General features: G+C 50.1%; 11 protein-coding genes across 11 annotated transcripts; 8 read left to right on the top strand and 3 right to left on the bottom strand.

The window, feature by feature from the left end:
* The first annotated feature begins 114 nt into the window (after window positions 1-114).
* CNL04950 (diphosphomevalonate decarboxylase, putative) lies at window positions 115-1,529 on the top strand. The gene is made up of 3 exons (XM_568247.2): window positions 115-193; window positions 242-488; window positions 563-1,529. The coding sequence occupies exons 1-3, from the start codon at window positions 144-146 to the stop codon at window positions 1,451-1,453; spliced, it is 1,188 nt and encodes a 395-aa protein (XP_568247.1). The 5' UTR covers window positions 115-143; the 3' UTR covers window positions 1,454-1,529.
* A 139-nt stretch (window positions 1,530-1,668) lies between these two features.
* On the top strand, window positions 1,669-2,671 carry CNL04940 (hypothetical protein). The gene is made up of 4 exons (XM_024658167.1): window positions 1,669-2,182; window positions 2,235-2,258; window positions 2,318-2,436; window positions 2,496-2,671. The coding sequence occupies exons 1-4, from the start codon at window positions 1,723-1,725 to the stop codon at window positions 2,616-2,618; spliced, it is 726 nt and encodes a 241-aa protein (XP_024513841.1). The 5' UTR covers window positions 1,669-1,722; the 3' UTR covers window positions 2,619-2,671.
* On the bottom strand, window positions 2,639-4,556 carry CNL04930 (expressed protein). Its single transcript, XM_568222.2, has 5 exons — window positions 4,453-4,556; window positions 4,230-4,250; window positions 3,509-3,839; window positions 3,357-3,454; window positions 2,639-3,295 (listed from the first exon to the last, which is right to left on the bottom strand). Exons 3-5 carry the CDS (start codon window positions 3,819-3,821, stop codon window positions 2,759-2,761), a joined length of 948 nt encoding a protein of 315 aa, XP_568222.1. The 5' UTR covers window positions 3,822-3,839; window positions 4,230-4,250; window positions 4,453-4,556; the 3' UTR covers window positions 2,639-2,758.
* A 169-nt stretch (window positions 4,557-4,725) lies between these two features.
* On the top strand, window positions 4,726-6,099 carry CNL04920 (conserved hypothetical protein). Its single transcript, XM_024658166.1, has 4 exons — window positions 4,726-4,909; window positions 4,964-5,098; window positions 5,153-5,869; window positions 5,915-6,099. Exons 1-4 carry the CDS (start codon window positions 4,790-4,792, stop codon window positions 5,921-5,923), a joined length of 981 nt encoding a protein of 326 aa, XP_024513840.1. The 5' UTR covers window positions 4,726-4,789; the 3' UTR covers window positions 5,924-6,099.
* A 6-nt stretch (window positions 6,100-6,105) lies between these two features.
* On the top strand, window positions 6,106-8,040 carry CNL04915 (hypothetical protein). Its single transcript, XM_024658830.1, has 4 exons — window positions 6,106-6,454; window positions 6,504-7,416; window positions 7,476-7,819; window positions 7,880-8,040. The coding sequence occupies exons 1-4, from the start codon at window positions 6,155-6,157 to the stop codon at window positions 7,967-7,969; spliced, it is 1,647 nt and encodes a 548-aa protein (XP_024514662.1). The 5' UTR covers window positions 6,106-6,154; the 3' UTR covers window positions 7,970-8,040.
* A 617-nt stretch (window positions 8,041-8,657) lies between these two features.
* On the top strand, window positions 8,658-11,834 carry CNL04910 (conserved hypothetical protein). Its single transcript, XM_024658165.1, has 15 exons — window positions 8,658-8,999; window positions 9,056-9,422; window positions 9,489-9,598; window positions 9,666-9,708; window positions 9,765-9,779; window positions 9,830-9,853; window positions 9,908-10,063; window positions 10,116-10,187; window positions 10,236-10,331; window positions 10,391-10,826; window positions 10,885-11,093; window positions 11,146-11,279; window positions 11,338-11,383; window positions 11,445-11,613; window positions 11,678-11,834. The coding sequence occupies exons 2-15, from the start codon at window positions 9,108-9,110 to the stop codon at window positions 11,758-11,760; spliced, it is 1,908 nt and encodes a 635-aa protein (XP_024513839.1). The 5' UTR covers window positions 8,658-8,999; window positions 9,056-9,107; the 3' UTR covers window positions 11,761-11,834.
* A 326-nt stretch (window positions 11,835-12,160) lies between these two features.
* Window positions 12,161-13,283, top strand: CNL04900 (conserved hypothetical protein). The gene is made up of 3 exons (XM_568032.1): window positions 12,161-12,283; window positions 12,476-12,987; window positions 13,041-13,283. Exons 1-3 carry the CDS (start codon window positions 12,181-12,183, stop codon window positions 13,110-13,112), a joined length of 687 nt encoding a protein of 228 aa, XP_568032.1. The 5' UTR covers window positions 12,161-12,180; the 3' UTR covers window positions 13,113-13,283.
* A 105-nt stretch (window positions 13,284-13,388) lies between these two features.
* CNL04890 (cytochrome c oxidase polypeptide iv, mitochondrial precursor, putative) lies at window positions 13,389-14,281 on the bottom strand. Its single transcript, XM_568031.2, has 4 exons — window positions 14,050-14,281; window positions 13,730-13,862; window positions 13,567-13,678; window positions 13,389-13,514 (listed from the first exon to the last, which is right to left on the bottom strand). Exons 1-4 carry the CDS (start codon window positions 14,217-14,219, stop codon window positions 13,453-13,455), a joined length of 477 nt encoding a protein of 158 aa, XP_568031.2. The 5' UTR covers window positions 14,220-14,281; the 3' UTR covers window positions 13,389-13,452.
* A 651-nt stretch (window positions 14,282-14,932) lies between these two features.
* On the top strand, window positions 14,933-18,566 carry CNL04885 (hypothetical protein). The gene is made up of 4 exons (XM_024658828.1): window positions 14,933-16,571; window positions 16,623-16,934; window positions 16,984-17,220; window positions 17,282-18,566. The coding sequence occupies exons 1-4, from the start codon at window positions 14,976-14,978 to the stop codon at window positions 18,512-18,514; spliced, it is 3,378 nt and encodes a 1,125-aa protein (XP_024514661.1). The 5' UTR covers window positions 14,933-14,975; the 3' UTR covers window positions 18,515-18,566.
* Window positions 18,567-18,880: 314 nt separating this feature from the next.
* CNL04880 (ornithine-oxo-acid transaminase, putative) lies at window positions 18,881-20,895 on the top strand. Its single transcript, XM_568030.2, has 9 exons — window positions 18,881-19,010; window positions 19,061-19,084; window positions 19,140-19,217; window positions 19,279-19,313; window positions 19,368-19,809; window positions 19,874-20,055; window positions 20,111-20,459; window positions 20,513-20,603; window positions 20,660-20,895. Exons 1-9 carry the CDS (start codon window positions 18,916-18,918, stop codon window positions 20,720-20,722), a joined length of 1,359 nt encoding a protein of 452 aa, XP_568030.1. The 5' UTR covers window positions 18,881-18,915; the 3' UTR covers window positions 20,723-20,895.
* Window positions 20,823-24,597, bottom strand: CNL04870 (calcium-transporting ATPase, putative). The gene is made up of 8 exons (XM_568029.2): window positions 24,194-24,597; window positions 23,886-24,138; window positions 23,466-23,822; window positions 23,182-23,400; window positions 22,949-23,110; window positions 22,603-22,877; window positions 21,388-22,545; window positions 20,823-21,306 (listed from the first exon to the last, which is right to left on the bottom strand). The coding sequence occupies exons 1-8, from the start codon at window positions 24,326-24,328 to the stop codon at window positions 21,001-21,003; spliced, it is 2,865 nt and encodes a 954-aa protein (XP_568029.2). The 5' UTR covers window positions 24,329-24,597; the 3' UTR covers window positions 20,823-21,000.
* Between the last annotated feature and the right edge of the window lie 340 nt (window positions 24,598-24,937).

Below are 24,937 nucleotides of genomic sequence, written 5' to 3'. Positions count from 1 at the left end.
GAAATCCGGGTGGGACTTGGGAAATAAAGCTGGGAATTGGGGGGATTTTGGGAAGGAATGTGTTTTGTTTTCCTCGTACCATACAATTGTTGTCTTCTCTTCTCGCACTTGCTCCCGCTCCCCCTCCCTCCGCCCAGCTCAACATGGTCTACGAAGCCACAGCATCCGCTCCAGTCAACATTGCCTGCATCAAGTGCGTATATTTTCCTCTGACACTCACCGCTGCTCACCACGTCTCCAGGTACTGGGGCAAACGCGACACCCGCCTCATTCTCCCCACCAACAGCTCTCTCTCCGTCACTCTCGACCAGGACCACCTCCGCTCCACCACGACTTCCCGTGCGGACGCGTCCTTCGAGGCCGGAGACAAGCTCTGGTTGAATGGCAAGGAAGAGGTGATCAAGGAGGGTGGCCGATTGGCTGTCTGCATCAAGGAGCTCAGGGGGTGGAGAAAGGAGATGGAAAGCAAGGACAAGGACTTGCCCAAGGTGGGTCGTTTGCTGTACTCCTACAATATGGGAAAATAGACAGCAACCTCCGTGCTCACCGTACCACGCAATAGCTTTCCGAGTGGCCGCTCCGAATTGCCTCGTACAACAACTTCCCCACCGCTGCTGGTCTCGCCTCCTCAGCCTCGGGTCTTGCTGCCCTCGTCGCATCTCTCGCTTCCCTCTACTCCCTCCCCCAATCTCCCTCCCAGCTCTCCCTCGTCGCCCGCCAAGGCTCTGGCTCTGCCTGCCGATCTCTCTTTGGAGGCTTCGTCGCTTGGCGTGAAGGTACCGATCCTGCTGGTTCCGACTCTCTCGCCGAGGAGGTCGCCCCTCGAGAGCATTGGCCCGAGATGCATGCCCTTATCTGTGTTGTCAGCGACGCCAAGAAGGGGACTTCATCCACTTCCGGCATGCAAAAGACTGTAGAGACATCTACCCTCTTGCAAGAGCGTCTTCGGATCGTCCCCAAGAGGATGGATGCGATCTCTCAGGCTATCAAGGCTCGAGACTTTTCCGAATTTGCCAAGCTCACCATGGCCGACAGCAACTCTTTCCACGCCGTCTGTCTCGACACCGCCCCTCCCATCTTCTACCTCAACGACGTCTCTCGAGCTATCATCGCCGTTGTCGAAGAGCTCAACCGTGCCGCCGGCGAGATAATCGCTGCCTACACATTTGACGCGGGACCCAACGCCGTCATCTACACGCTCGAGAAGAACATGCCTGTCGTCCTCGGCGCCATCAAGAGGTTCTTCCCTACCGGCGAAGAGTTTGAGGACCCCTTCCAGACTGGCGTGCGAGATTTGCCTGAAGGGTTCAACACTGGCGTAGTCAGGGAAGGAGGATGGGAGAAGGGTGCGGTCAAGGGTTTGATCCACACCAGGGTCGGTGACGGTCCCAGAGTTTTGAAAAAGGAGGAGAGTCTGTTGGGGGAGAATGGTGTGCCCAAAGTTCTTGCTTAGATTGTAGATATCACTTTTGGTTAATGGTTTGGCAAAACTGTCACTTACATGGCACATGCATGTTGCATCGATACCCTACTAGACATCTTCTCGAGTGATTTTAATGCTCACTATCGATAAAATTGATATATTTCCGTCGCGGGTGTAGCCTTTTATCGTCGCGACAACAGGCCTCCGGGCACAGCTATCCAACTTTTTATGTATCCTCTTTGTCGCACATTTTCTTGGTCTCCCTCAGTTATCCACCTTACAAACTGCTATTCCGAACAATGGCCATCATCGAGGAGGTCCCAGCCAGCTCCACCATCCGCTCTAGAGCACCCACAAAGGATAACAAGCAGAAGGGCAAATCCAACGGCCAACCAACCATCCCGCTCGTCCACCCTTCCGCCCTCCCCAAACCCACAGCACCGCCCTTGCTCAACGTCCCTCCTCCGGGCACTATCCCAGATGGAGCCAGAGTACATACAGTCGGCTCTGCAGAGGAGATTGAGCAGCTACAGCAACAGCTTGAAGGGAAGCGTGGAGAGGAAGAAGACGACGAAGATGAAGACGAAGACGAAGAACATGAACGAGAGGAGCAAGGGGATGATGTGATATTCAATACGCTCATTATGGCTGTGCCGTTCACTTTTCTCTATTTGATGTTGGATATACTGGTGCATCTGCAATATTCCCATAAAGCTGGATGGTATTTACTGGGTGAACATGCACTCAAAGCTTTGCCGAGTGAGTTTTCATCATCTGTTATACGGTGCAGGAGCTGAATGGATCTTTGAAGCATTAAGTCTGCTTATCTACTACAGTCCGTCCATCCATTTTATTTTATATGGCGCTGCTACTGACCCGCAATCATGTTCGTAGCCAATGAATACCCCACTCACCCCTTGACCAACTCTTTCCTCATGTCTGCGTCCATCTTGTCCGGATGTCGATTGGTATGGCTCGTAAACAAGGCCAGTTGGAGTGTTGTCACTGCGCAGGTGGGTCAATCTGAAGATTATTCCATGATGAGCTGGCTGATCGTTGATCATGGATACAGGCTCCTCCTATGGGGACGCTGTGGATACTCACCATCGTGCAACTGCCGTTAGGACGAGCCCTGCTGGCATTGATGTTTGTCGGCGGCTGGTTCTGGTACGCTGACCTCAAGTTTGCACCTTGATTTGATCGATACTTGTACACATCACACACACCCCATGCATTCATTACAAGCAGAGTTGTTCATCACAGTGTCATGACTCTTATACAATCTAGTACAACCACATCTACAACCAGTATTTTCTTCATCCTTTCCACAAATCATCATACTCCACTGCTTGCAGTAGGTGTTCCCATCTGACTCTTCAACGGAGCTTTCCTCACGTACTTTCTCTTTGGCGCATTTGGATCTCTCGGAAGCTTCTTGACAGGTGGTGCGTTCGGATCTCTATTTAATTTCCAGCCCTTTTGAGGACCAGGTTTCTTCCTCTCTCCCGGTGGCTTGGGTGGCCTACCCTTCTTCTTCGGCGCATCCTCTCCTTCTCCTTCTGCCGGCCTCTTCTGCCTACCGACGCCGCCGGCCCCAGCAGCACCTGCGTCTCCAGTACCAGTAGGCACGCCGTGCTCGTTCAATCCAAGGTAATCGTTACCGACTTGATCGACAAGATCCTTGAGGGACGGATCAGCGACACGCCTGTGAGCCTTCAAAACATCGGCCATGTGGACCATATGGTCAAAACGCGCCAGGTACTTGTGAAGCATAGGCGTAGTAGCTAGGCGGTGCCGCACAACCTCACCAGAGAGAGGTACAGGTTGATGAGGTTGTGAAGGATTTGATCGGATAGGAGGCACTGGTCGACACTGACGAGTCACTCATCAGAGCCAAGAAAACACTATAACTGCAACGTTTGGCAATACTCACGAGATCCGATAGGAACTCGACAACCATGTCCTCCATATAATCAACAGTATCAATATCCGGATCGGCCACATCACCAGCACCATACATCAACTTTGCAACTGGTTCCACAGTATCAGGATTGTGGCTACAAAATATGCATTCAACAAACTTACTCTCATTACGCATAGTTCCCCTCAAGCTATCTTCCTTCTTCTTCTTCTCTGCCCCCGCTCCTGATATACTGTCATTACCCACCTGTGAAGACGAAGTTGTCGGCGTTTGGGGCACCTTGCTTCTGGCGAAAACATCATCGTTTGATCTTTTCGGGACATTGATATTAGGTCGATATGGCGGTCTTGCAGATGCCTGAGAAGGATTTCCAGTTGAAGTGGGGACGGGCCTGGGAGTACCCGAAATCGAGGGTGGTGCGGCTCCAGAGGGCCTAGCAGACGCAAGGTACTGAGCTGATAATGAAACTTGAGACATGGCGAATAGGGCCTAAAACTAAAGCTCGTGTCAACAGATGCATCGAATAATAATCCGTAAACAATGCAAAAAGGGAACAGAGAGGATCATAGAAGCCGGGTAAGCACGCTTGGCAACCCGTCACGACTCGTCCACACCACGCACCGCGGTCCGATCTCACTCAACAGAACGTCAAATGAGATCATCACGAAGCCCCAAGAGTCAAACCTAAACCTCGTCATCGCGCGAAGAGAGTACTCGTCTTTTCTCCAAAGATAATCAGACAGGCAACTCAACGGACTAGAGGTTAAGGATGAGCGGGCGAGACAAGAAGGACAGGCAACCAAATCAGAGAATGGATTTAGCTAAAATTGAATCATATCAAAGCGATCATGCGGCAAGGAGAGTTTTGACTGGCCATAAACTTACGTCTCCCATAAAGTAAGTCAACTAGAGGTTCAAGTCAGCGCTCATTCCTCGCACGAGTTATCAAACAAGATGGAGAAATGAAGAAGTTCAGATAAATGTTTTTGGTATATTGGGTTGTCGCTCACGAGCACTCGGTAGCAGAACTGAATAATTGTGTTCATCACAGAAGATAAGGGAATAGAAGAAAGAGAGAAGAGGAAAAGTAGATGAAAACCAGACTCACCAGTCGGATTATATCACGATCGTCACAGCAAAGGACTCGTGCTCAGTGGATTATTGAATGGAACTTGTTTTCATTGTCGTGAACAAAATAGTTTGAGAGAGAAGATTGGAGAAGAAAGAGAGAAGAGATAGGTTTGGGAAACAGTTATTCAATTTGGCTGAGATGAGGGAGTAGACATAACTCCGAAACTCCGACGATGTGGCGATGGCCTGTATTGCCTGTTGCCACCGTTGTTTACATTTCGTTCCGCCATTTTGGGACATAATGCAAGATCTTCTACTCTGAACATTTTCTTCTTTCACTCTTCATCTCAAATCCGCTATCGATAAACTTCATCATGGGTGCCGATGGTGGATCAATCCCAGACAGACGAGATCTGGTTAAGACAAAGGGCAAGACAGAGCAAGCGGATAAGGAATCACTCAAAGCGCTGTTCTTCCTCTGTGCTCTTAGCAAGGTATGCAAGTTTGTGGCTACTCGTTACGCAAGTGCTTATCAATATATGCAACAGAAACCCTTGAAAAAACCAGTGGTTATAGATCCTCTGGGAAAACTTTATAACAAGGACGATTTGATCGAGTACTTCCTCGACAAGTCCAAGTATGGCGATGGTGAACAGATTTGTGGACATTTAAAGGGTGTGAAGGTGAGCATGTTCTGATCTGTTGGAGTGCATGTAATCTTATGGGTATGTTAATAGGATCTCACCACCCTTAACCTTACCCCGAACCCCGATTTCACATTCTCGTCCGCTTCCGCCACCGTTACCACTTCTCGCGCCCCGTTCATCTGCCCTCTTTCTCTCCGTGAAATGGCTGGTACTTTCCCATTCATTGCCCTCAAATCATGCGGCTGTGTATTTTCAGATGCTGCTTTGAGAGCTGTAGTGCCAAACCTCACAAAAGGCACTGGCGCGAAAGTCATTCCGAAAGACGATGTACCTGAAGAAGGGAAGCCAGTTGTCAAGGAGAATACGACGGAAGTTGCATGTCCCAACTGTGGAAAGACTTTCAACCCAACAATATCAGCGGCAATCATTCCTGTGAATCCCCCAAAGGAAGTTCAGGATGTTCTTCTGGAAGACCTTCTCACCTCCCGGGCAGCCGCGAAATCATCAAAGAAGAGGAAAGCAGACAAGAGTACAAAGGCCAACAACGACACCGGGTCTCCAGCAACGCTTGAACCTCCTCCAAAGTCGGCTCGAATTTCTTCATCGTCACCCGCGCCCCGAGCTACTCCTACCGTCAATACACCGGCATCCCTAGCCAGATCTGTACATGAGAAGCTGGCGGAGCAGGAGAAGAAGAGGTTACAGGCCCAGGAAAACATGAGCGAGGCCGTTAAGGCAATGTTCAAGCCAAAGACAAATGAGAAGAAGTCTGGAGCTGATGACTTCTTTGGGCGAACATTCAATAGAGTAAGTTTACCATCACTCATCTGTTGTTGTGCTGACAATTCACAGTATGCATAGAGAGGGTGGATATTAGGGCGGGTATGTATGACAGATTGTTGTAGATTCTTGCATTACCACATTGTGTTGTATATTCTGGCTACAAAAACAACAAGGCTATGCGGCTTAATTGTGGGCAACGCACGGGCCTCCAGCCTTCGCCAATTGGTTCAACTTAAGTCTATCCTTCAAATCCGATGTATATTTCCATTTCAATTCGCCACCCATACTCACGTCTTGTTGATCTTGAGCATGTTCGACTTATCTCCTACACCTTTTGTACCATCCAAATCACTCGTTCCCTCAAGTCCATCGCGGATTACCATTCATCGTAATCAACTCCATCGTGCATCTTCCTCGGAAAACCTCATTGTCGGCGGTCTTGCAAATTGGCGAAGGAAGCCCAGACCATCAACTTCGCACAGTCAATATAGCGTCAAAAGTGTGGGAAGTAAGGTGTCAGGTTGTGAGGTCAAAAATGGCAGCAAAAGAGGATTGGGCATGGGGATGCAGGCTACACCTGCAAGGAAACGCAGGTTGACTAACAATGCAGTGAGTACTGCAATGCCCTCGAACTTTGAACCGTTGGTGATTTGTATAGAGTATTGGGGCCATGTCGACACCTAAAACGATGCAGTCGAGGTTTCGTTCAACGGAAGGGGACTTGACTTCTTCGACCTGCCGTTCCATTTCCTCCAATGAACTTTTGGACTCTGCAGAGGATGCAACTTCTCCCAGCATCTCGGCGGACGACATCAACCCCATTGCAAATAATTGGGACTCTGTTCGGACGATGGACGAGGATTCTTCCACGCCAAATATCCTATATTCCTCGGGATCCCATACCCTTTTCCCAGCAGCCCTTGATATCCTTGTACCACTGAATGATATATTCTCGGTTTCTCAGCAATACCCACATATCATCCCAACCTCCGGAGATGCTTTCTCGGAATTAGAGTGGGATATCAGAGTTCCGTTGAATGACGTTCTTTCAACTCCTCGGGCCACTCGGATAACATCTTCTTGGCAAGCAGCAAGTAAAATTGATCAGCGTCGATCCACTCCGTATCGGCATGGAGGGTCCTCTGGCCCTGTTGCAATATCGATCGATGTTGCCTCGGGAATTGATAATGGAGTACTCGATGAATCTGTGGAGTTTGTGCGCTCGATATGTCCTTCGCCAGAAGGGCTGAATCATTATGTGTTAGGTCCAGACTCTCGCCATGAAAATGACATTGCAGCATCCAGCGATGTCCAACTGTTCGAAACGCCCATTAGGAAGCGTGTAATGGAGGATATTTTGCTTGACCCAGAGCTTGAGGAATTTGGAGGACAGAAAATGGCTTCTCGTGTACTTACACCAATTTCCAACAACATGGAGCATTTGTCGACTCGTTTCTTGAGAAGAGATAAGCGTTGGGAAAGGGCAGAAAATCTCATATCACCAGCTCAGTACCATGAAGTAAGTTGGATGGACCCCTTTGGTTTTTGGTGGATGTGCCATATTGTCTCCGGTAGGTCAAACCAGATAGGAACGATTTGCGGCCTTTTGACACCTCGAACTTCACTATAGACAAGTCACCTGCAGTTTATGACCCATCTTCCCCACCTCGACCTGTAGCACGGCACTCCTCTACACCCTTGATATTCCCTTCTATGACTTCGCGAACTACTTCATTAGAAACTACCGACTATCTATCGCATGGTTCCGTAGAAGAGAAAGAAGGGGCACCTATTTCAGGCAAATGGCGAGGGGCAGAAATGATGGCGAGAATGGAGGGAGATTTCATTGCAGCTGAAGGACAAGGATCACACGTATCGGAAGAAGATAGACATGCAGCTGCTGACCATCAAGAACGGCCCCGAAGGCAAAATCGGCGCTATCGTAGAGGGAACAAGCTTGCTCAATTCACAGAAGTAAGCGTAATATAGGAAAGGCACCAAAAACCGCTGCTGATTTTGAACATTACCCTACAGGAATTTTCCCGTCAGCGAGAGGCCCGAATACAGCATTACAAGGATCTAGAAGAACACTATAGCTTGAAAGTGGAACTTGTTTTGGGGTAGAGCATAAATCCTGCGGTGAAATGTGTACTTTTACGTCCACCTGCATCTGCAGATGGATGGGGATGTATAAGCTAATATAGCTCTTCTATTTCCTCGATGATATATGATCGATGATTAATGGTGCAAAATATCCAGAACGCGAAACTATTATTGACACTCTTCTCTGTTCACATGCCACATAGACAACAGTGATAAAGACTGCTAATGCTTTTGCACTACTAATTTATCATCTTCGGCTTGTTTGTTCACTATTGCCTGGAGAAGAATGAGTCACAGCAGACACTGTCGCGACAGAAAGGAAAGACTAGAAAGCAGTACGGTCGGCAAATTGTTGCAGATTCGAGATAAAACTGATCGTGGATCGAGGTGCGATTCTACTATCAGCAAAGCATCATAAGCATGCGCGTGTACTGCGGCAAATTGTAATCCTCCCATTATTGTACAACTGGTCCACAGCGAGCAAGAATCGCAGAATCTACTTCAGAGCGCGCGCGCCTCAGCAGCGTTGGCCGTTGGGATGTAAGAACTGAACAGTTGAATAATAGTCGGCCGAAAGGGGCCGAAAACAATCGGCCGACATGGTCATGTCCGACACATTTGCCGCACTTGATGATCTTTTGCGCGACTTTGGTTGGATTTGAACTCAAAAGCAGATGTTCGGTAGCTCGGGAGGCAAGACTCGAGGTATCTTAAGCATGGAATAGCTCATAATGTTGTGTACTCAATGACATCTACATCTTCGTCTATTTACCTTTCCCAGAATTGCATCGTAGCACCGTTCAGTAGCACGAACAGCACCAGCCACAACTTCTGTGACTTCAATCAAGTCTCCTGACCGCACCATTTCATCCACTTTCATCTACATATATACCAGGTCATCTCCACCTCCACTTTCGTGTGGCGAGTGTGTTTGTTTGTGGAAAAACTGCATTCTATGTCTTCAACTGGGTCGAAACTTGTGAACATCCGACACGACCTCCTGATACCTCACGGCTGCATCAGTGTTTTAAGTGCTGCCTTCGTTTCAGTGGTTCGTACAATGTTCAGTTATCTTTTGAAATATTGTACTCATCTCTTTATATACAGGGACTGAAAGCCATTTACAGTGTAGAAGAATCAAAGCCGAAGACCTGATACCATGGCCAGCGCAGCTTCTCCTGGCGAACCTTCTCAGCCATTAACACCTTCTCAAGGACAAACCAATCTTGGACGTCAAAACTCTCGGTTATCCAATACGCTTACCCATATACGGTCCATTGAGGCGTATCCTCCCAGAGATGATGAAATGATAGATCGTCCACCTGATCAAACTGGTCCATCGAAAAACTCTGAGAAACAGGCGGTGAAGGGTCTCAATGCGATTGACATTGAGCATCTACCAGTCGATAATGATCCAAGGAAGTGGAGTGATAGGAAAAAGTGGACAGTATTGATGATCATGACTTTTGCGATGGTGAGTACCTGTAAGCAAGTCCCATGGCGAAGAACATAGGGTACTGACTGGGTGGTCGTCCTCTAGTTGGGCCCAATGATGGCTCCCAGTATTTACAACCCGGTAATCAGCGATGTTCGCGAAGACCTGCACGCCACAGAAAGTGAACTCGGTTTATCGATCTCTCTTTACATCCTGTGAGCTTCGATCAATCTTTGCGGCCGATGCCCAGTATCAAACCGAGAACGCTAATGCACCTGTCAGATTTCAAGGGTGCACTCCCGTCTTGTGGGCAGCTATTGCGGAAGTAAGTATCATCTATGGCGATCATTATTAAGAATGCTTACTCACATCTGGCCATAGCTCAATGGACGCAAGGTATGTCTTGTATAGAAACCGGTGGAGCACTCGCTAACGTATCGTTGCAGACTGTCTATCTGGTGTCATACACAGTAAGCCTTACATCAAAACGTATCACCAGTTGCCAGACTAAATGATGATTGTAGCTCTATGTTATCGCTCTCGTGGTTGCTTCTCGGGCCAATTCAATGCCCCTTCTGATTGTAATGCGTATCTTACAGTCCACAGGCAGCGGACCAACAGTTTCTTTGGGAGCCGGCAGTCTGGCCGATATGTACGAGACGCATGAGCGAGGGGCAAAGGTGAGTTTCATCCTTTAAATTAGCCATTTGCTCATTTACTGTATGTCTGCAGTTGGGCCTGTTCTACGGAGTGCCGATGATAGCTCCTGCCGTAGCACCACTCATCGGTGGAGCTCTAGGCCAAGTACGGTTTCATCTTTTGGCTATGTTGATGTTTGCTAAAGTATAACAGTCGTTTGGCTGGCGAAGTGTTTTCTACTTCCTTGCTGTGTATGCTTTCATCATGTTGTGCTGCTTCATGGTGTTTCCGGACTCTTGGCGACGTCAGGTGATTTCTTTCTGCTCATTTGGAGTAAAAATAATGTCAACTGATTTCCACAATGTTAGCGTTCGAGAGTTTACCAAAGAGCGCTTACCAAAGCAATCGAAAGAGCAGAAAATCGGGATGCGAAAGATTTAAAGCGGAAGGCCAAGCTCGCAAAACAGTCGCAAGTGTTAGACACCATACCAGCCACGCCAGATGCCACTCCCGGCAACTCTCCTGGTAATAGCAGAAGGCCTAGTGCCGAGGCTGGAGGGGCCGCGGTGACGGATACTACACTGGTTGATGTGACCTTGAGTAATGACCAGAAGCAAACGGTAGGCAGATCGGGCAGGATAAAGGTCAAAATGATGAAATGGTTGCCGTTTGGGGCAAAGGAAGAAAAGATACAGGCCGAGAACGAAGTGGAATTCAAACCCACCTTCAGGGATCTCAACCCTTTGCCATCGATGGCTCTTATTCTCAAACAGCCCACCAATTTACTCATTCTTACCTCATCGGGTGAGCGCCCTTCTCTTTTCATAAGTACTCAGTCTATTAACATGCCGGCAAATGTCAGCCTTGAGTTTCTCTGCTCAATATACCATCGTCTACACAGCATCAATTACCCTTGGTAAAGCTCCTTACAGTTATGGATCGCTCAAGATAGGTCTTGTGGTCTTGGCGTTTGGAATAGGCAATATTCTAGCTAGTATGATTGGAGGGAAATATTCTGACATGGTGTTGAAAAAACTGAAAAAGAAGAACGGAGGTGTGGGCAATCCCGAGGTACGCGAATATGTTTATATTGCGGAAATGACAAGCTGAAGCACTTGGACAGATGAGGCTGAGATCCACAGTGTTGGCGATGCCAATCCTCGTCGCTAGTTTCCTTGCCTATGCTTGGACTGCGGAGGAGAAAGTGCACATCGCAGCCTTGGTGGTTTGCCTGTTCTTTGCTGGTTTCTCTCTCTTGCAAGTACAGTTTCTAGTGTAGCGCACGACTCTTCTGACATGCGGCTTTGTTATTCAGGTGGATCTATAGCAGTACTCTGGCGTACGTGGTGGACGCCAATCCTGTACGTGTTACACTTTTTTCATCCCTGCGTCAAGTCAGTTCTGATGCTGATGATTGTCTAGGGTGCTTCCAGCTCTGCAGTCTCTTGTAATTCAATGTTTAGGGGTATCTGCGCTTGCGTTATGTCACAAGTCGCTACTCCGATACAGAATGGTATAGGAGACGGGGGGTTATATACCTTGTTTGCTGGGATCTTGGCATTCGCCTGTGCTTGCAACTTATTGCTTATGGGTGCGTTTCCGCCCTTGCTTTTTGATACATAAACAGAAAGCTGACACTTGTATACCTAATACAGTGAAAGGTGAGCAATGGAGGTCTCCCGAACATCGTTGGCCCTGGCAAAAGAAGCGAGAAGAAGGAAACGATGAGAAGGAATGATCAAGAATTAATTGAATATTTGCATATAATAGTATAATAACTTGTCGAGTTTGTCAGTTCATACGCATCAGAGGCATTGCATGGCATTAGAATCACTTCATTCACTGGCCTATGGCCAAAGTGTTTCCTTCGTTCTTTAGATGGAGTTCTACCCAACGCACTCATTACTAGCACTTCCTTATTATTGTTCGGTGGTGCTCAGGCGATCACTCCAATCACAACCGAATGCAGAAGGGGCCGGAAATGCCACACGTCATTCAGGGCAAGTGCCACAAACTGCCGTATCATAAATATGGTGGCAATTTGCTTCCGTCGCGCACCGTGTATCCTCTCTCGCGTCAACAACCATTTCGTTGTGACATCTTCCATTCCCGTGCTATCTTCCTTCCATCCCCGACTGCTTAATACCAAACGACCGCCATGTTCTCCATCAACTTGGTACGGCCCGCCATGACCGTGGCTGCCCCTTTGAGGGTTAGGATGCTGTCCACAACTTCTTTGTTGTTGAAGAAGAAGAACATCGGTGAGTCTTCCGCTCGCACGCTCCTGCAGTAGGGTGGGCGTGGGACCAGGGATCATATTCGCGACGGACTGGATGGAATTCGATCCATATATACATGCTTAGAGGTGCACCTCTACGTCATGTCGAATGCGCCGCCCTGCCTCACCTGTCTTGCGCGTTTCTAGACCTATAACGACAGCTAACGTCATACAGATACCACCCTTCCGACCGTTCCCAAAGGCCCCCCTACGCCCTACACTCTCTGGTTCAAAGACCACATTGCTAACGTTTCCGAGAAATACCGTCGTCCCGACGGTAAACTTGACATGCGAAGACTCACCAACGAGGCTGCCACCGAATGGGCATCCTTGACTTCAAGTGTCAAGGCCGAACTTCAAAGCCGAGCCGATGAGGGCAGGAAGCTTGCGGACAAGGCGTACTTGGAGTTCTGGAACTCTACTACCCCAGAGACAAGGACTGCTATTGAAAAGGCTACCGGCAAGAAAGTTAGCCCCCCTGGAGGGAAGAAGGCTTTCAAGCAGTCTGTCAAGGAGAGGCCCGGAAACCCCGGAAAGCCTTTGACTCCTTACTTTGCCTTCGCCAAGGAAGTTAGAGAAAGTGGGAAGGTTGAACTGCCCAGTGACCTCGAGGGGAACGTGAGGAATCAGCAGTTGGCCAGGGAGACTGGTGCTTTGTGGAAGCAGTTGAGCGACTCTGAGAAGCAGGTGAGCCCCCCAATCCTGACAGTTTTAAAATCAGGCTGATATATTTGGGACAGAAATACAAAGACGCGTATGTGCAGGCCAGGGCTAAATGGGATGAATGGAGACAGACTCAACCCGACCTTTAAGGATAGTCTTTTGGCGCGGATCTCTGCCTTGAAGTGTGGGCAGATACGATGGAGTCCGGGGCTTTAAGAACATTTTCGACAGATGAATTAGTTATATTTGAGTATCTTTTCAGAAGGTTGGTCAGATGCACATCTGCCCCTTACCATGATATGGAGCCTCAAAGCTTCTCATTGCCTTTCTTCCTCCTGAAGCCGGACTGGGACCCCTTGTGATAATTTCAGATTATACTGATGTTAATGCCCACATACGAACGAGCATTTGAAGATACGGCTATGGTCCAGAGGAAATCCATTCATCTCATGCTACAGAAAAAGCGCGAGAGAACCCATGTTTAAGCATTTAGTGGTGGTGACCGCCACCGTGGAGGAGAGCCTCGTCACCCTGGAAGTTGAGAGTGTAAACTAAAGTTAAACAAATTAGCAGTGTCCCTGCACTGAAGATAGAAGGACGCACCGGAACCGCACTCGGGGCATCGGTGGTTCTTCAAGGTGTGGTTGACGTTGAGCCAAATAGTGTCGTGGGAGTCAACGGGGAAACCAGTGCAGCCAATCTGTCGCTCGGGGAACTGACCAACTTGTCAGACATTGCAGCATATTAGGTAAAAGATGATACTCACGAGAGAGTAGATGGGAATAGGTTCGTCAACAGTACCAAGTCGGGTAATCTCAAGAGGCTTCATGTCGAAAACGTCAACACCCTCGAGGTTACCGAGGAGTTCGAATCGCTCGAGACCAGTAGACTGGTTCTCGCTGCTCGTGGGTCAGCCTTGATTCACCGGCCCATCCGTTTCACATCTTCATGGTATTCCCTCGACTCCGTATCCCTCCGGCCTAAGCCTGCATTCTGATCTCCACTCGTATCTGCCCGAGGCCGATCCAATTCAAAAATTTCCTCTCCATTTCATCCCATTCCAATCATTCATCATGCAATACTCACTCATTGGGCACCTCACCGGCCTTGGCACCAGGACCAAGCAACTGGGGAGGGCCGTGGCCGGCAGACCTGGCGGCAGAGATGGAGAAGGCTCTGGCGGTGAAGGCCGGGGCGGGGACGGTTCGTCGGAGGGCGGGGAGGGCGGTGCGGAGGGATCGAATAGCGGAGGCCATTTTGGGTGCTTGGAAGAGTGGGGAGTAAGAGAAGACGTCAAGAAGAAGGATCGAGGTGTTGGATTGAATGTCCGCGATGTGATAGGTAGACAAACTCAAAAGTCCCGGGTTCAGCCGTGGTGCAGGAAGTAATCCCGCGGGGGGCCAGGAATGTGGCACCATACTAAAATGGGAAACAACCCATCGCGATTGGGCATCGGGCGTGTCTCGTAATGCCCCTCAAAACCTATGCATGCATAGGGGGCAGATGGTTGTCCAGGACCATGTACAGCTTAAAGAGAGCTGCCATACTTGAACATGTTCTCAAACAGAGAAACTGAGTGCCACGGGTATGCTACATTGACAGGACATTCGCTGAAAGAGAGTCGCGTTGCAGTCCGAGAAGTTGGGCCGCGCCGTACTTTTGGGCTGCAAAAGATTCCGAATCTTTATCCATAGATGGCAACATCATGGGCGGTTAATTAAATGCTGTAACAATTGAAATGCCATTGGGGCCAGTAGGTGACCTGTTATGGAACGCAGGCGCAGTGCATCTTTCTTACTTCCTTCTACTAATTACACAAGAATTATTTGGTATAGTCGGAATGTGACCACTACATGATGCGATTCTCTCCAGGAAGTAAACTGGGTATGAAAAGACGCGACGCGTCTGATTATTATAGCTGCCATCAGTAGCTCCAACGCATCGCTGCGCCGTTTCGCGTCGTCGATATCATATATTCACCCTCCATCCTCTTTTTCCTTGCTCACTCCACTATGCCTCGGCCTAAGCCACAAATAGGTCCTGGCAAGTGGATAGACACGCGTCGTCCAGACCAAAACTCAGCGACTAAACCTCCATCACAGCGACCGCTGAGACCCCTTTCGTCTCATGGGCTTCCCACGCCACCGACGACCGGTCTCAGAAAACGCGGAGAACTATCCAATCCAGGCGTCGATGGATCTGCGGAAGGAAAGAGGACTCCGATGAGTCATAAGCAATCCAGCTTAAGTCGCTTCATCAAGGGCAAGGGCCGTACAGAGAAGTTGCGAACAAATGAAGACCGAAGCCCATCCGGAGGAAGCGGAAGCCCACTGCCTCTTGGTGGCAATCGCTCTGCGTTAAGAAGGAAGAGCAAGCTTGAAATATTCGATGACAACTATCAGGCCGACGATACATGGTCCAACGACGCACCACAAAGCCGAGAACGAGCGTCGACGCGACGAACAGTTGAAGAGCGCGACGAGAACCTTTTGACTAGTCGAATAGGAAGATTCTCATCCAAAGTCATAGCTCAGTCAAGAAGTGAGGGACGTACAAGATCCAGGTCAAGGTCGCCTACGAAGCCGCCTCAGCAGGCTCTCCGTTCGCCTTCTCGAAAGCATACACCGTCACCTTCCAAATCTCCCCCACTATTCCCCCCTCACACTCCTGTCGCTCTTGTCTCTCGTGATGACCTCCTCCAGAGCGAATCCATGTATTCACCTACCCCCGTTCCAGAGACCGACATGAAAAGGCACCGTAGAATGGCTGGTCAAGACGAATCTACCAAAAGAATAGTGGAGTCTCCTTGGAAAAATGATTTTCCTGATCAGTATTCTGATGACAATAAAAGAAAGAGGGAAATTTCGCCCACTGAGTCTGAAAAGATAAGACGGAGGGCAAAGGAGGTTTTCGAAGAGTACAAACTTGAAGAGTACAAACGAGACAAAAATCGCCTTCGAGGCACGTCTTCCGACGAGAATGCCCTTCCTAAACCTCCACCCAAGAAGCAGAAGATATATTCGACACCTTCCGTACGAGCAAAAGTATTTCGTCGAGATCCTGTAGGGAAAGCTGGCCCCCCTATTCCTACAATCCTTCCGCGTGACGTCGGTCGCAGTTATTCGCCGTTACCGAGAACCTCTGTCCTAAAAAGTAGTTCGCCTGATATGACGCCTGAAATGGTCAATCGGCGCACATCACCAGGTCCCTCGCCCGGCAAAAGGCTTAAGAACAACTCTTCACCACTGATTCCACCTTCGTCCCCGGCCGCAGCAGCGGTGCCGTCTTCCCCTTCTCAACAAATGGGCCAGCCTCAAGTTACCGCGACAGTGAACAACCAGCCATCCTCCGACCCTTTAATGTTGAGACATCCAGATCCATGCATGAGCCACGAGGAAACGCTTCTCATCGTTCCCACCAAAGCCAAAGCCCCAGATCGATCTATCTCACCGCCGCTGAATGGGAGTCAGGTCTGGTTCAATCCAGGGGCTGATGAAGCCAGACCGATGCCTCCTACCAGTGAGATAGAACGTGGTAAGGTGATGCATGATGAACGCAATGCGGGAAATGTTGAACATGTCGGCCCCGGAAAAATAGTAGATCCAGAGGCAAGTGTGACATCTCTGGTCTGCGTAAAGTTTCTGATCAAAAATCTGCAGCTTGAGGACACACAAGGTTTCACTTTCAGAATTCCTTCACCTTCGAAGACGGCAACGATGTCTCTTGGCTCAACTCCGGTAAGGAGAAGTCAACGAATAGCAAGCCAGCGTACAGCTTCTCCATCCCCTCGGATACCAGGTCGGGCGTCAGCTACGCCTATAAAGTCGCCTAGACGGTCTTCTCTGATGAAAACGCCTCCAAGTGGAAGACCTAGTCAAAAGGGTGTCAACCGATCGGGTAAAAGAAGTCCGAGATTGCCCTTCGGATCCCAGTACGAAGCGGACGATGATATCCCATCGAGCCATCCCGATGTAAGTCGCCTGGAGCATGGAAGATGTACATGGATTTACATGAATGTAGCTGGCCAATACACTCCTCCCAGGGATGTTCTCTGTAGGCTCGGATCAAACAATACCGGCCTCCCAATCGTCGAAAGTAAAGTCCCCCTTACAACCATTGCGCCATAGCCAAGCTTCAGCCAAAAATACGTCCCCGCTTCCTTCTCAGACGTCTCTCAACTCATCTCAAATGTCTCCATCTCGATCTCGGAACCATCCCGCATCATTTCGAATATTTGATGAGACCGGTTCTTCAGGTGTGAGTGTTAAAGTCGTGGCTTTGGAGAACGTTATGCTCACGCCAAGTGTTACTCTGATAGCTCGAGGAGACTGTTTATTTTAGGGCATTCAACATCCCTTCCCCGCCGAAACATTGCTTGACAGACATGCTGCCTCCTAGCCCTTCGTTCCGTCGACACCCGTCACAACATCACGGCACACAAAGGACAGGCTCCCTGGCGTCGCCTGTTGCTCCCGGTCAATCGTCTGTTGAAGAGGCCATGAGGCCTGGACCTTCACCTATCCAGAAACTATCCTCTAGTGCCCCAAAAGGACAGGGAAAACGCAAACTGAGGGGTGATATACCCTCTAACAAGTCAGGAGAGGTCCTCGTCTCTGGTTCCGACAGTTTCAGAGCTTCGCAACTGAAATTCTCTCCGTCAAAAGAAGAAAGAGATGCAAAAGAAGGGACAGAAGAAAGGGATAACAAGAGGATGAGAGTGGGAGACCCTGGGGGTTGGGATGTGACAGATAAAGAGGATGAGGAGAACGAAAGCGAGCCAGTAAAAATGACACCATGGACAAGAGCAGCCGCTGCAAAAGCAACAGCTTCGTCGACCCCCAATACGTCCACGCCCACGGCACGAAAAGGCAATTGCAAAGCGACAACTAAGAAAACAAAAACTTCAGGGAAGAAAACATTCGCACCAGCTCAAGAAAAAGCAGCTTATCTCGAGTCGTTTGGATTCTTCAAAACGAAAAAACAAAAAGTAAAGGGGTTTGAGTTCAAGACCTCTTTCGATGAGGAGTTGGATGTGGAGCCTGAGCAATCAGACGACGAAGAGGTTCGAGGAAGCCAGGTGATAACGGCAGCAAAGAGTGTCACAGGCTCTGATAAGACACTGGCCAGAATTCCATCACCTCCTCCACATCCCTCTTTGCGCCCTGCAGGCCTCCGTGAGCTCCGCCGTAGGAAAGCCGAGGAAGCTTCGCAAGCTGTACAAAGCATTGAATGTTTACCAGTGGCCACTCAGTCTTCATCTCAGACTACTGCCACTCTTCCTCTTTCCCTTCCCCCCTCTTCCTTCCCGGATACTCAAAATAAAGCAGCAGCAGACGAAGACGAGAAGGATGAAGAGCATCCCTTGTTCGAAGAGTACATCCGATTGCGGGGGAGGCCATCGTCCAGTCAAATTATGGCTTCGCAGAGGACGGGCGAGGGTTTCAGTTCGCAAAGTACGAGTATGAGCCTAAGAACGCCCGCGAGCACAAGGGCATACATGACGGAGTTGAGAAAAGGTAGGGCAGGATTGCCGATGTCTGATGAAGAGTGATGAGTGTTTGTATATATAGGTTGTATTAAGCATAGTCATATGTATTGTGTAGGGGCATCGGTAGTGTTGAGGGCAGAAGTCCGCCGACGACCGACTTTTGCATTGTGTGAATCAGATTCCATCTACCAGGAGAAGCTGCGGCAGGCGGAGGATCGCACCACATGAAGGAGGTTGAATCTGTTGTCATCGGTAATGAATGGGGAGAACTGGCGCTTGTTCGTGCAGCGCTTATGGGCGGCGGATCACGTGGTGCCAGGTCACGTGACTAGCTTGAGAGCGCTTAGGAGGTTGTTACAGTTGCCGTCATCACCGGGATCCAGATCGCAATCATATCCTATTTCCTCGTCTTCTTTTTCTTTTTCATCTCCCTTTGTATCGTCTACTTACTATAATACCAAACAATGTCCCCAATCGCTTCCACCGCTTCTCCCATCCCGTCAAGCAAGCCCACCCTCTCTAGCCAGGAGGTCATGAACCTCGAGCACGAGTACTCGGCGTCAGTGTATTCGCGTATCTGACAGAAACTTGTACTGACGCGTTTTGCAGTCACAACTACCACCCTCTTCCTATGTACGTTACCGGAAGCAGAGCTGTTAGTAAAGTCTCTGATATCGGCCATCCATAGCTGCTTCGAGAAGGGCCTTGGTGCCCATGTCTGGGACCCCGAGGGAAATGAGTACCTCGACTTCCTTTCAGCCTACTCGTGAGTGGATGCTCTTTTGTGGAGTCTTGTGGAAGTAGGGATTGTTGATAGCTGTTATCAGAGCGGTTAACCAGGGCCACTGCCATCCCGAAATTTGTAGGTTGACATACTGAATCGCCGTCGATCATCCCAAGCTCATCTGCCTTGCAGTGAACACCCTTGTCACCCAAGCCTCCAAGCTCACCCTTTCTTCCCGAGCTTTCTACTCCTCCAACCTTGGTCCCTTTGCTAAGAAAATTACCTCCATGTTCGGTTACGACATGGTTCTCCCTATGAACACTGGTGCTGAGGCCGTTGAGACTGCTATCAAGCTCGCCCGTAAATGGGGTTACGAGAAGAAGAAGATTCCCGACGGCAAGGCCAAGGTTCTTTCTGTCGAGGGGAACTTCCACGGAAGGACTATTGGTATCATCTCTATGTCTACCGATCCGGAATCTAGAACTGGTTTTGGTCCTTTCTTGGAAAATGTAGGCCCTAGATGGGACACAGGGTTGATCAGGTACAACCACACCGAGGATTTGGAAAAGGTGCTCGAGAAGCACGGCGACGAAGTTGCTGCCTTTTTGGTTGAGCCCATTCAGGGTGAGGCTGGGTAAGTCTCATTTGTCCTTATAATTTTTTTTAATAAAAAAAAGAAGCGACTGACCCATTGACAGTATCTTCGTTCCAGACGATGGTTACCTTGCCAAGTGCGCTGAGATCTGCAAGAAATACAACGTTCTTTTGATTTGTGACGAGATCCAGACTGGTCTTTGCCGAACCGGTAAGATGCTCTGCTACGAATGGGACAACATCAGGCCCGACATGGTCATTCTCGGCAAAGCCCTTTCTGGTGGTAGTACGTATCGGCAGTGTCTTCGATCCATCGATCATCTGCTGATCTATCAATGTAGTGTACCCCGTCTCTTGTGTCCTCGCCGACAAGGATATTATGCTTTGCATTAAGCCTGGAGAGCACGGTTCTACCTACGGCGGTAACCCTCTTGGTTGCGCTGTTGCCATGACTGCCCTCGACGTTCTTGTCAAGGAGGACCTCGCCAACCGATCCCTCAAGCTCGGTGAAATCTTCCGATCTGAACTCGCCAAGCTCAACTCTCCCTTCATCAAACTTATTCGTGGACGAGGATTGTTCAACGGTGTGGTTATTGACGAAACTGCGAGCAAGAAGGGAAGGACCGCTTGGCAGCTTTGTTTGTTGATGAAGAGCAAGGGCTTGTTGGCCAAGCCTACTCATGTCAACATGTACGTTTTATCTCTTTTGGCATGATGACAAGTCTGCTAATTAAGAGATGTAGTATCCGATTTGCTCCCCCACTCGTGATCAGCGAGGAGGATGTCCGCAAAGCCGTCAAAATCATCGGCGAGTCCCTTGAGGAGCTCGACACCGTAAGTCATTTCATGTTTCTGTAATGCAAGGACGTACTCTGATTTCTACGACGAAGATTGAGAAAATTCCCGGCGATGAGGGTGAGGAGCACAAGGCTGCTATCAAGCTTGACGATTAAGCCACCTACCGGTTTATGAGGTGATGTAATAGTAAAAGGTCTGCGAGAAGCGGAATTTTGTCAAGAATTTAGCACAAATATATAGCATTTTACGAATTCCCAAAAAGTCAAAAACAACAAAACGATTGTTGAATGTGTTTGTCACTGTTTTATCTATGCATGTTATACACCGCAACGCCGTATTCCTAATCAAGATCTTCCTCTTCCCTCTTTTTTTTTCCATGCGCATTGGTCAATGCACATTCCATCCCCAAGTCAAAAAAAAACCACAACAGCCCTTACACCATACCTCCGGCACTCTTTTCTAAAATTTCTGCCTCTACTTGTTTTCTCTCCCACCACCTCCTTCCTTCATGCAAGCCCATGCTAGTCCCGGCCAAACCCAACAGCATAAACAAGTCTCTCGCGCTCAACGCCTCGGTTTGGAAGACATGTTGTAAAAGGGGAATATAGATGAGGGCAAGCTGGCAGATGAAGGAAACTGAGATTGTCAAGAAGAGCATGCGATTGCGGAACATGGGGGTGGTAAGCCCACGGTTTTGAAGAGCGGATACGAGGTCGAGGAAGACAAAGACGGTGAAAGTCTGTTTTTTTCAAGGACATATAACAGATTAGCGTACCATTCCTGCTGCCAAAGAACACGGAAAAATAAAATCAGAACGCACCATTGTCTGATCCCTTCGAGACATGCTGCCATCGCTAGTCTCGACTGTGTAGATCCACAAGGTACCAAGGACGATCATAGCTGCTGAAAAGAGTACCCTGTAGATCAATCGTGTGCTCAACACGTGACTCCCCTTCTTCCTCGGGGGCTGACGCATAATCTCTTCGTCCACGGGATCGACACCCAAGGCCTGGGCGGGAGGACCATCCATGAGGATGTTGATGAAGAGGATCTGCATGGCGTTGAGAGGATTGGCGAGTTTGAAAACTGTTGAGAGGGTGATGAGCGAAAGGGCGGCGACTGCGGTGGAGAGTTGGAAGGATAGGAAATTTTGAATGTTGTAAAAGATTGATTTACCCTCCTCGACGGCGGGTAAGATGGATGCGAAATCATCGTCCACGAGAATGACATCCGCAGCTTCCTTGGCAACGTCCGTACCCGATTTACCCATTGAGATACCAATATCGGCCATCTTCAACGCTGGTGAATCGTTCACACCGTCACCGGTCATGGCAACCACAGCGCCGCGCATCTGCCACGCCTTGACGATGGCCATCTTGTGCCTTGGGGTTGTCCTTGCATAGACAGTGATGCTGGAAACACGCTCCACGAGCTCTCGCTCGGTCATCTGATCAATCTGAGAACCGAGGATGCAGCTCGATCCAGAGAAAAGCGAGTGTGGGTGATCGTCAAGTGTACCGGAAGTAGAGGCAGACACCTTCAAGCCGAGCTGTTTGGCAATAGCCACAGCGGTGGGTTCAGCATCACCAGTGATCATGACGATTTGCACGCCTGCGCTGTGGAGGGCACTGACGGCGTGGACAACACCGTTTCGAGGAGGATCCATCATCGCTTCGAAACCGACAAACACGAGGTTATTGGGCTCATCGTCGCCCTTTCCAGGAAACCCGTACGCCATGGCAATGACTCGCAAGCCGCGTTTGGAAACCTCCATAGCTCGGTCGAGAATGATTTTCTGAGTGGCGGTATCGAGGGAAGGGGTAGAGGAGTCGGTGACGTAGTAGTATCGACATCTAGCAATGACTTGTTCAACGGCGCCCTTGAGGTAGATCATGTCGGGAGAGTTGTTTAGGGATCCGGTGATCGACATTGTCTTTGTTTCCGAGCTGAAAGGTATTTCGGATTTCCTGATAAAGTTCTAAGAGGGACTGTCAGCTGAGGAAGTGTACAGCTGGGACGCAAAAAAAAAAAAAACCTTTCTCTGGTCCTCGGCTTTCAAAACAGGCAAGACATTCAACAGAGCCACCTCTGTCGCTTGACCGACATTGATCCCTTGTTCATTCTTGAAAGCGTCGTTGCACAGATTGCCTACCAATGCGACTTTGAGCAAAGCGGGAGATATCCAAAGTTGCTGACTATCGGGACGGCGGGGACCGAATGGCGAGGTAACGTTGAGGTGAGGGGTGAGGTCCACAAGTTCGTCAACCGAGTACATGTGTGTGACTGTCATCTCGTTCTTGGTCAAGGTACCTAAATTGTTTGTTGGCACGCGGCTCACCCGTGAGAAGACTGGGAAATTGAAAATAAAAATAATCACATACCAGTCTTGTCGGAGCAGATTACGCTCACACTTCCCAATGCTTCCACGCTAGGCAATTTCTTGACGATTGCCTTGCGCTTTGACATTCTCAAGACACCGAGAGCGAGTGTGACGGTCGTGACGATGGGGAGACCCTCGGGAATGGCAGCAACAGCGAGTGACACTAGATGGAGATCAGTTTCCGACCACCCGTGGCTCGTGAACTCGCACAAGCTGAGAGATGGGGCAACTTACCTCCAATAGTGAACATCTCCAGCCAGTCTCTCTTTTGAATGACACCAATAAGTACGATGAAGCCGATGACAATGAAGGAAACGATGGAGAGCTGCTTGGCGAGATTATCCATATCGAGTTGCAGAGGCGTACGCTTCTCTTCGACGTCTTGCATCATTGAGAAGATGACACCGAATTCAGTGTCTTTACCTGTACCGACGACAATACCCGACCCGTTTCCTATAATCGTTTTGTCGGCCAGTCAACCAACGCGACTTTCCACAAGAGTTGTAGTTTTTACTTACCACTCCTGACCAAAGTACCCATGAAAGCCATACAATGCCTCTCACCCAACGCCTTGCCTCCTCCTTCTCCATGGGTATCTTCTCCCTCTCCTCTCTCGCAGAGCTGAGTGTTCTTCCTTGCTGGACGTGTTTCTCCGGTTAGCGCAGATTCGTCAATTTCAAGATGGTTGGCGGTGATCAACCGGATATCGGCGGGGATGCGGTCTCCGACGGAAAAAGTGACGAGGTCTCCAGGCAAGAGGGCGTTGGCGAGCGGGCTGAGAGGGGTACCGTTTCGGATGAGGTGGCAGTAATGAGGGACGAGTTTGTTCAGCGCTTCAAGCGACTTTTCCGATCGTTGTTCTTGGACAAACCCGACTGCGCTGCGTCAGCACCCGGCCAAGAAAAAGACGAAAAAAGCCTCGTAACGATACTGCTTACCGGTCAAGACGATACCGACGGCGATAACGACGCAGGCTGCGTCGTCAAACTGTCCCATGAGAGCACTGACAACGCTGCTTCCAAGCAGCAACAGGATCAACGGGTTCTCATAGACTTGCTTGGCAAACTTGAGGTACAGCGGGTCTGACGGTGGGACCTCAAATTCGTTGGGCCCGTAGCGGGCGAGGAGGGGAGCGACGGCCGAGTTGGCAAGGCCGTCGGTGGGATGTGTGGCAAAGATGTCCAGTGTTTCCTGCGAGCTGTATCAGCCACGTTTCGCATACCTGACTGACGGCGAATGGACCAACCTGGACGGATTTATGAGCATATATGGAGCTGGGTGTTTCCCGCTGCCTTCTCTCTGTAGACAGCCTCTTCTCCTCCTCTTCCATCCGCCGCTCGTCATAGTCCTTCTTGCCCAAGAGTCTCCTTCCCGCGGCCATGGCCCGTTCGAACAGCCCTTCGTCCCGGTGCGCAAACTGCAGCCTCTCGCCCGGGCTCCCTGTGAGCGGATGCTGGCCCCTGCTGTACGGCGACGCGACGTGCGGGCTCGAGTCCCGCCTCCTGGCCGCATGCGGGAAGTGCGGGAAGACGTCGGTGGAGACGTGCCTCCTGAGGGTCGTCGAGTACGCGTAGCCGCCGCTGCTGCTGGCGGCGGCCTCTATGGCGTTGCTGGGCCCGGGGTCGATCCTGCCCGGGCTGTCGACGAGGCCGCCCATGGTGGGGTCGTGGGCGGGGGGGCCGCGGGCGGGGGGGGCGCGGGCGACGGGGGTGGAGCCGTGGGGGGCGGCGCGGTAGGAGGAGGCGGAGGTGGAGGCGGTGGCGCTGTGCGGGAGGGGGGCGGGGGAGGACGGCCGGGGGGCGGGGGGGGAGCGCCGGCGGGAGGCCGAGGGCGCGCGTGAGCGGGGGTCCATGCTGGTCAGTGCCGCGGGGGGAGTACTCGCAGAAACGCACGAGATGGGATAGATGGCAATGTCAGTCACAAGTCCCCCGGGACCGCGTCACTCCGCTGCAGTGTTATTATCATCCGGCGCAATGAACTGTCCAAAGAA

This window comes from Cryptococcus neoformans (genome assembly GCF_000091045.1).
Source record: "Cryptococcus neoformans var. neoformans JEC21 chromosome 12 sequence".
Lineage (NCBI taxonomy): Eukaryota > Fungi > Basidiomycota > Tremellomycetes > Tremellales > Cryptococcaceae > Cryptococcus > Cryptococcus deneoformans.
The sequence above is the reverse complement of the archived record's forward strand: the minus strand, read 5'-3'. Positions and strand labels throughout refer to the sequence as shown.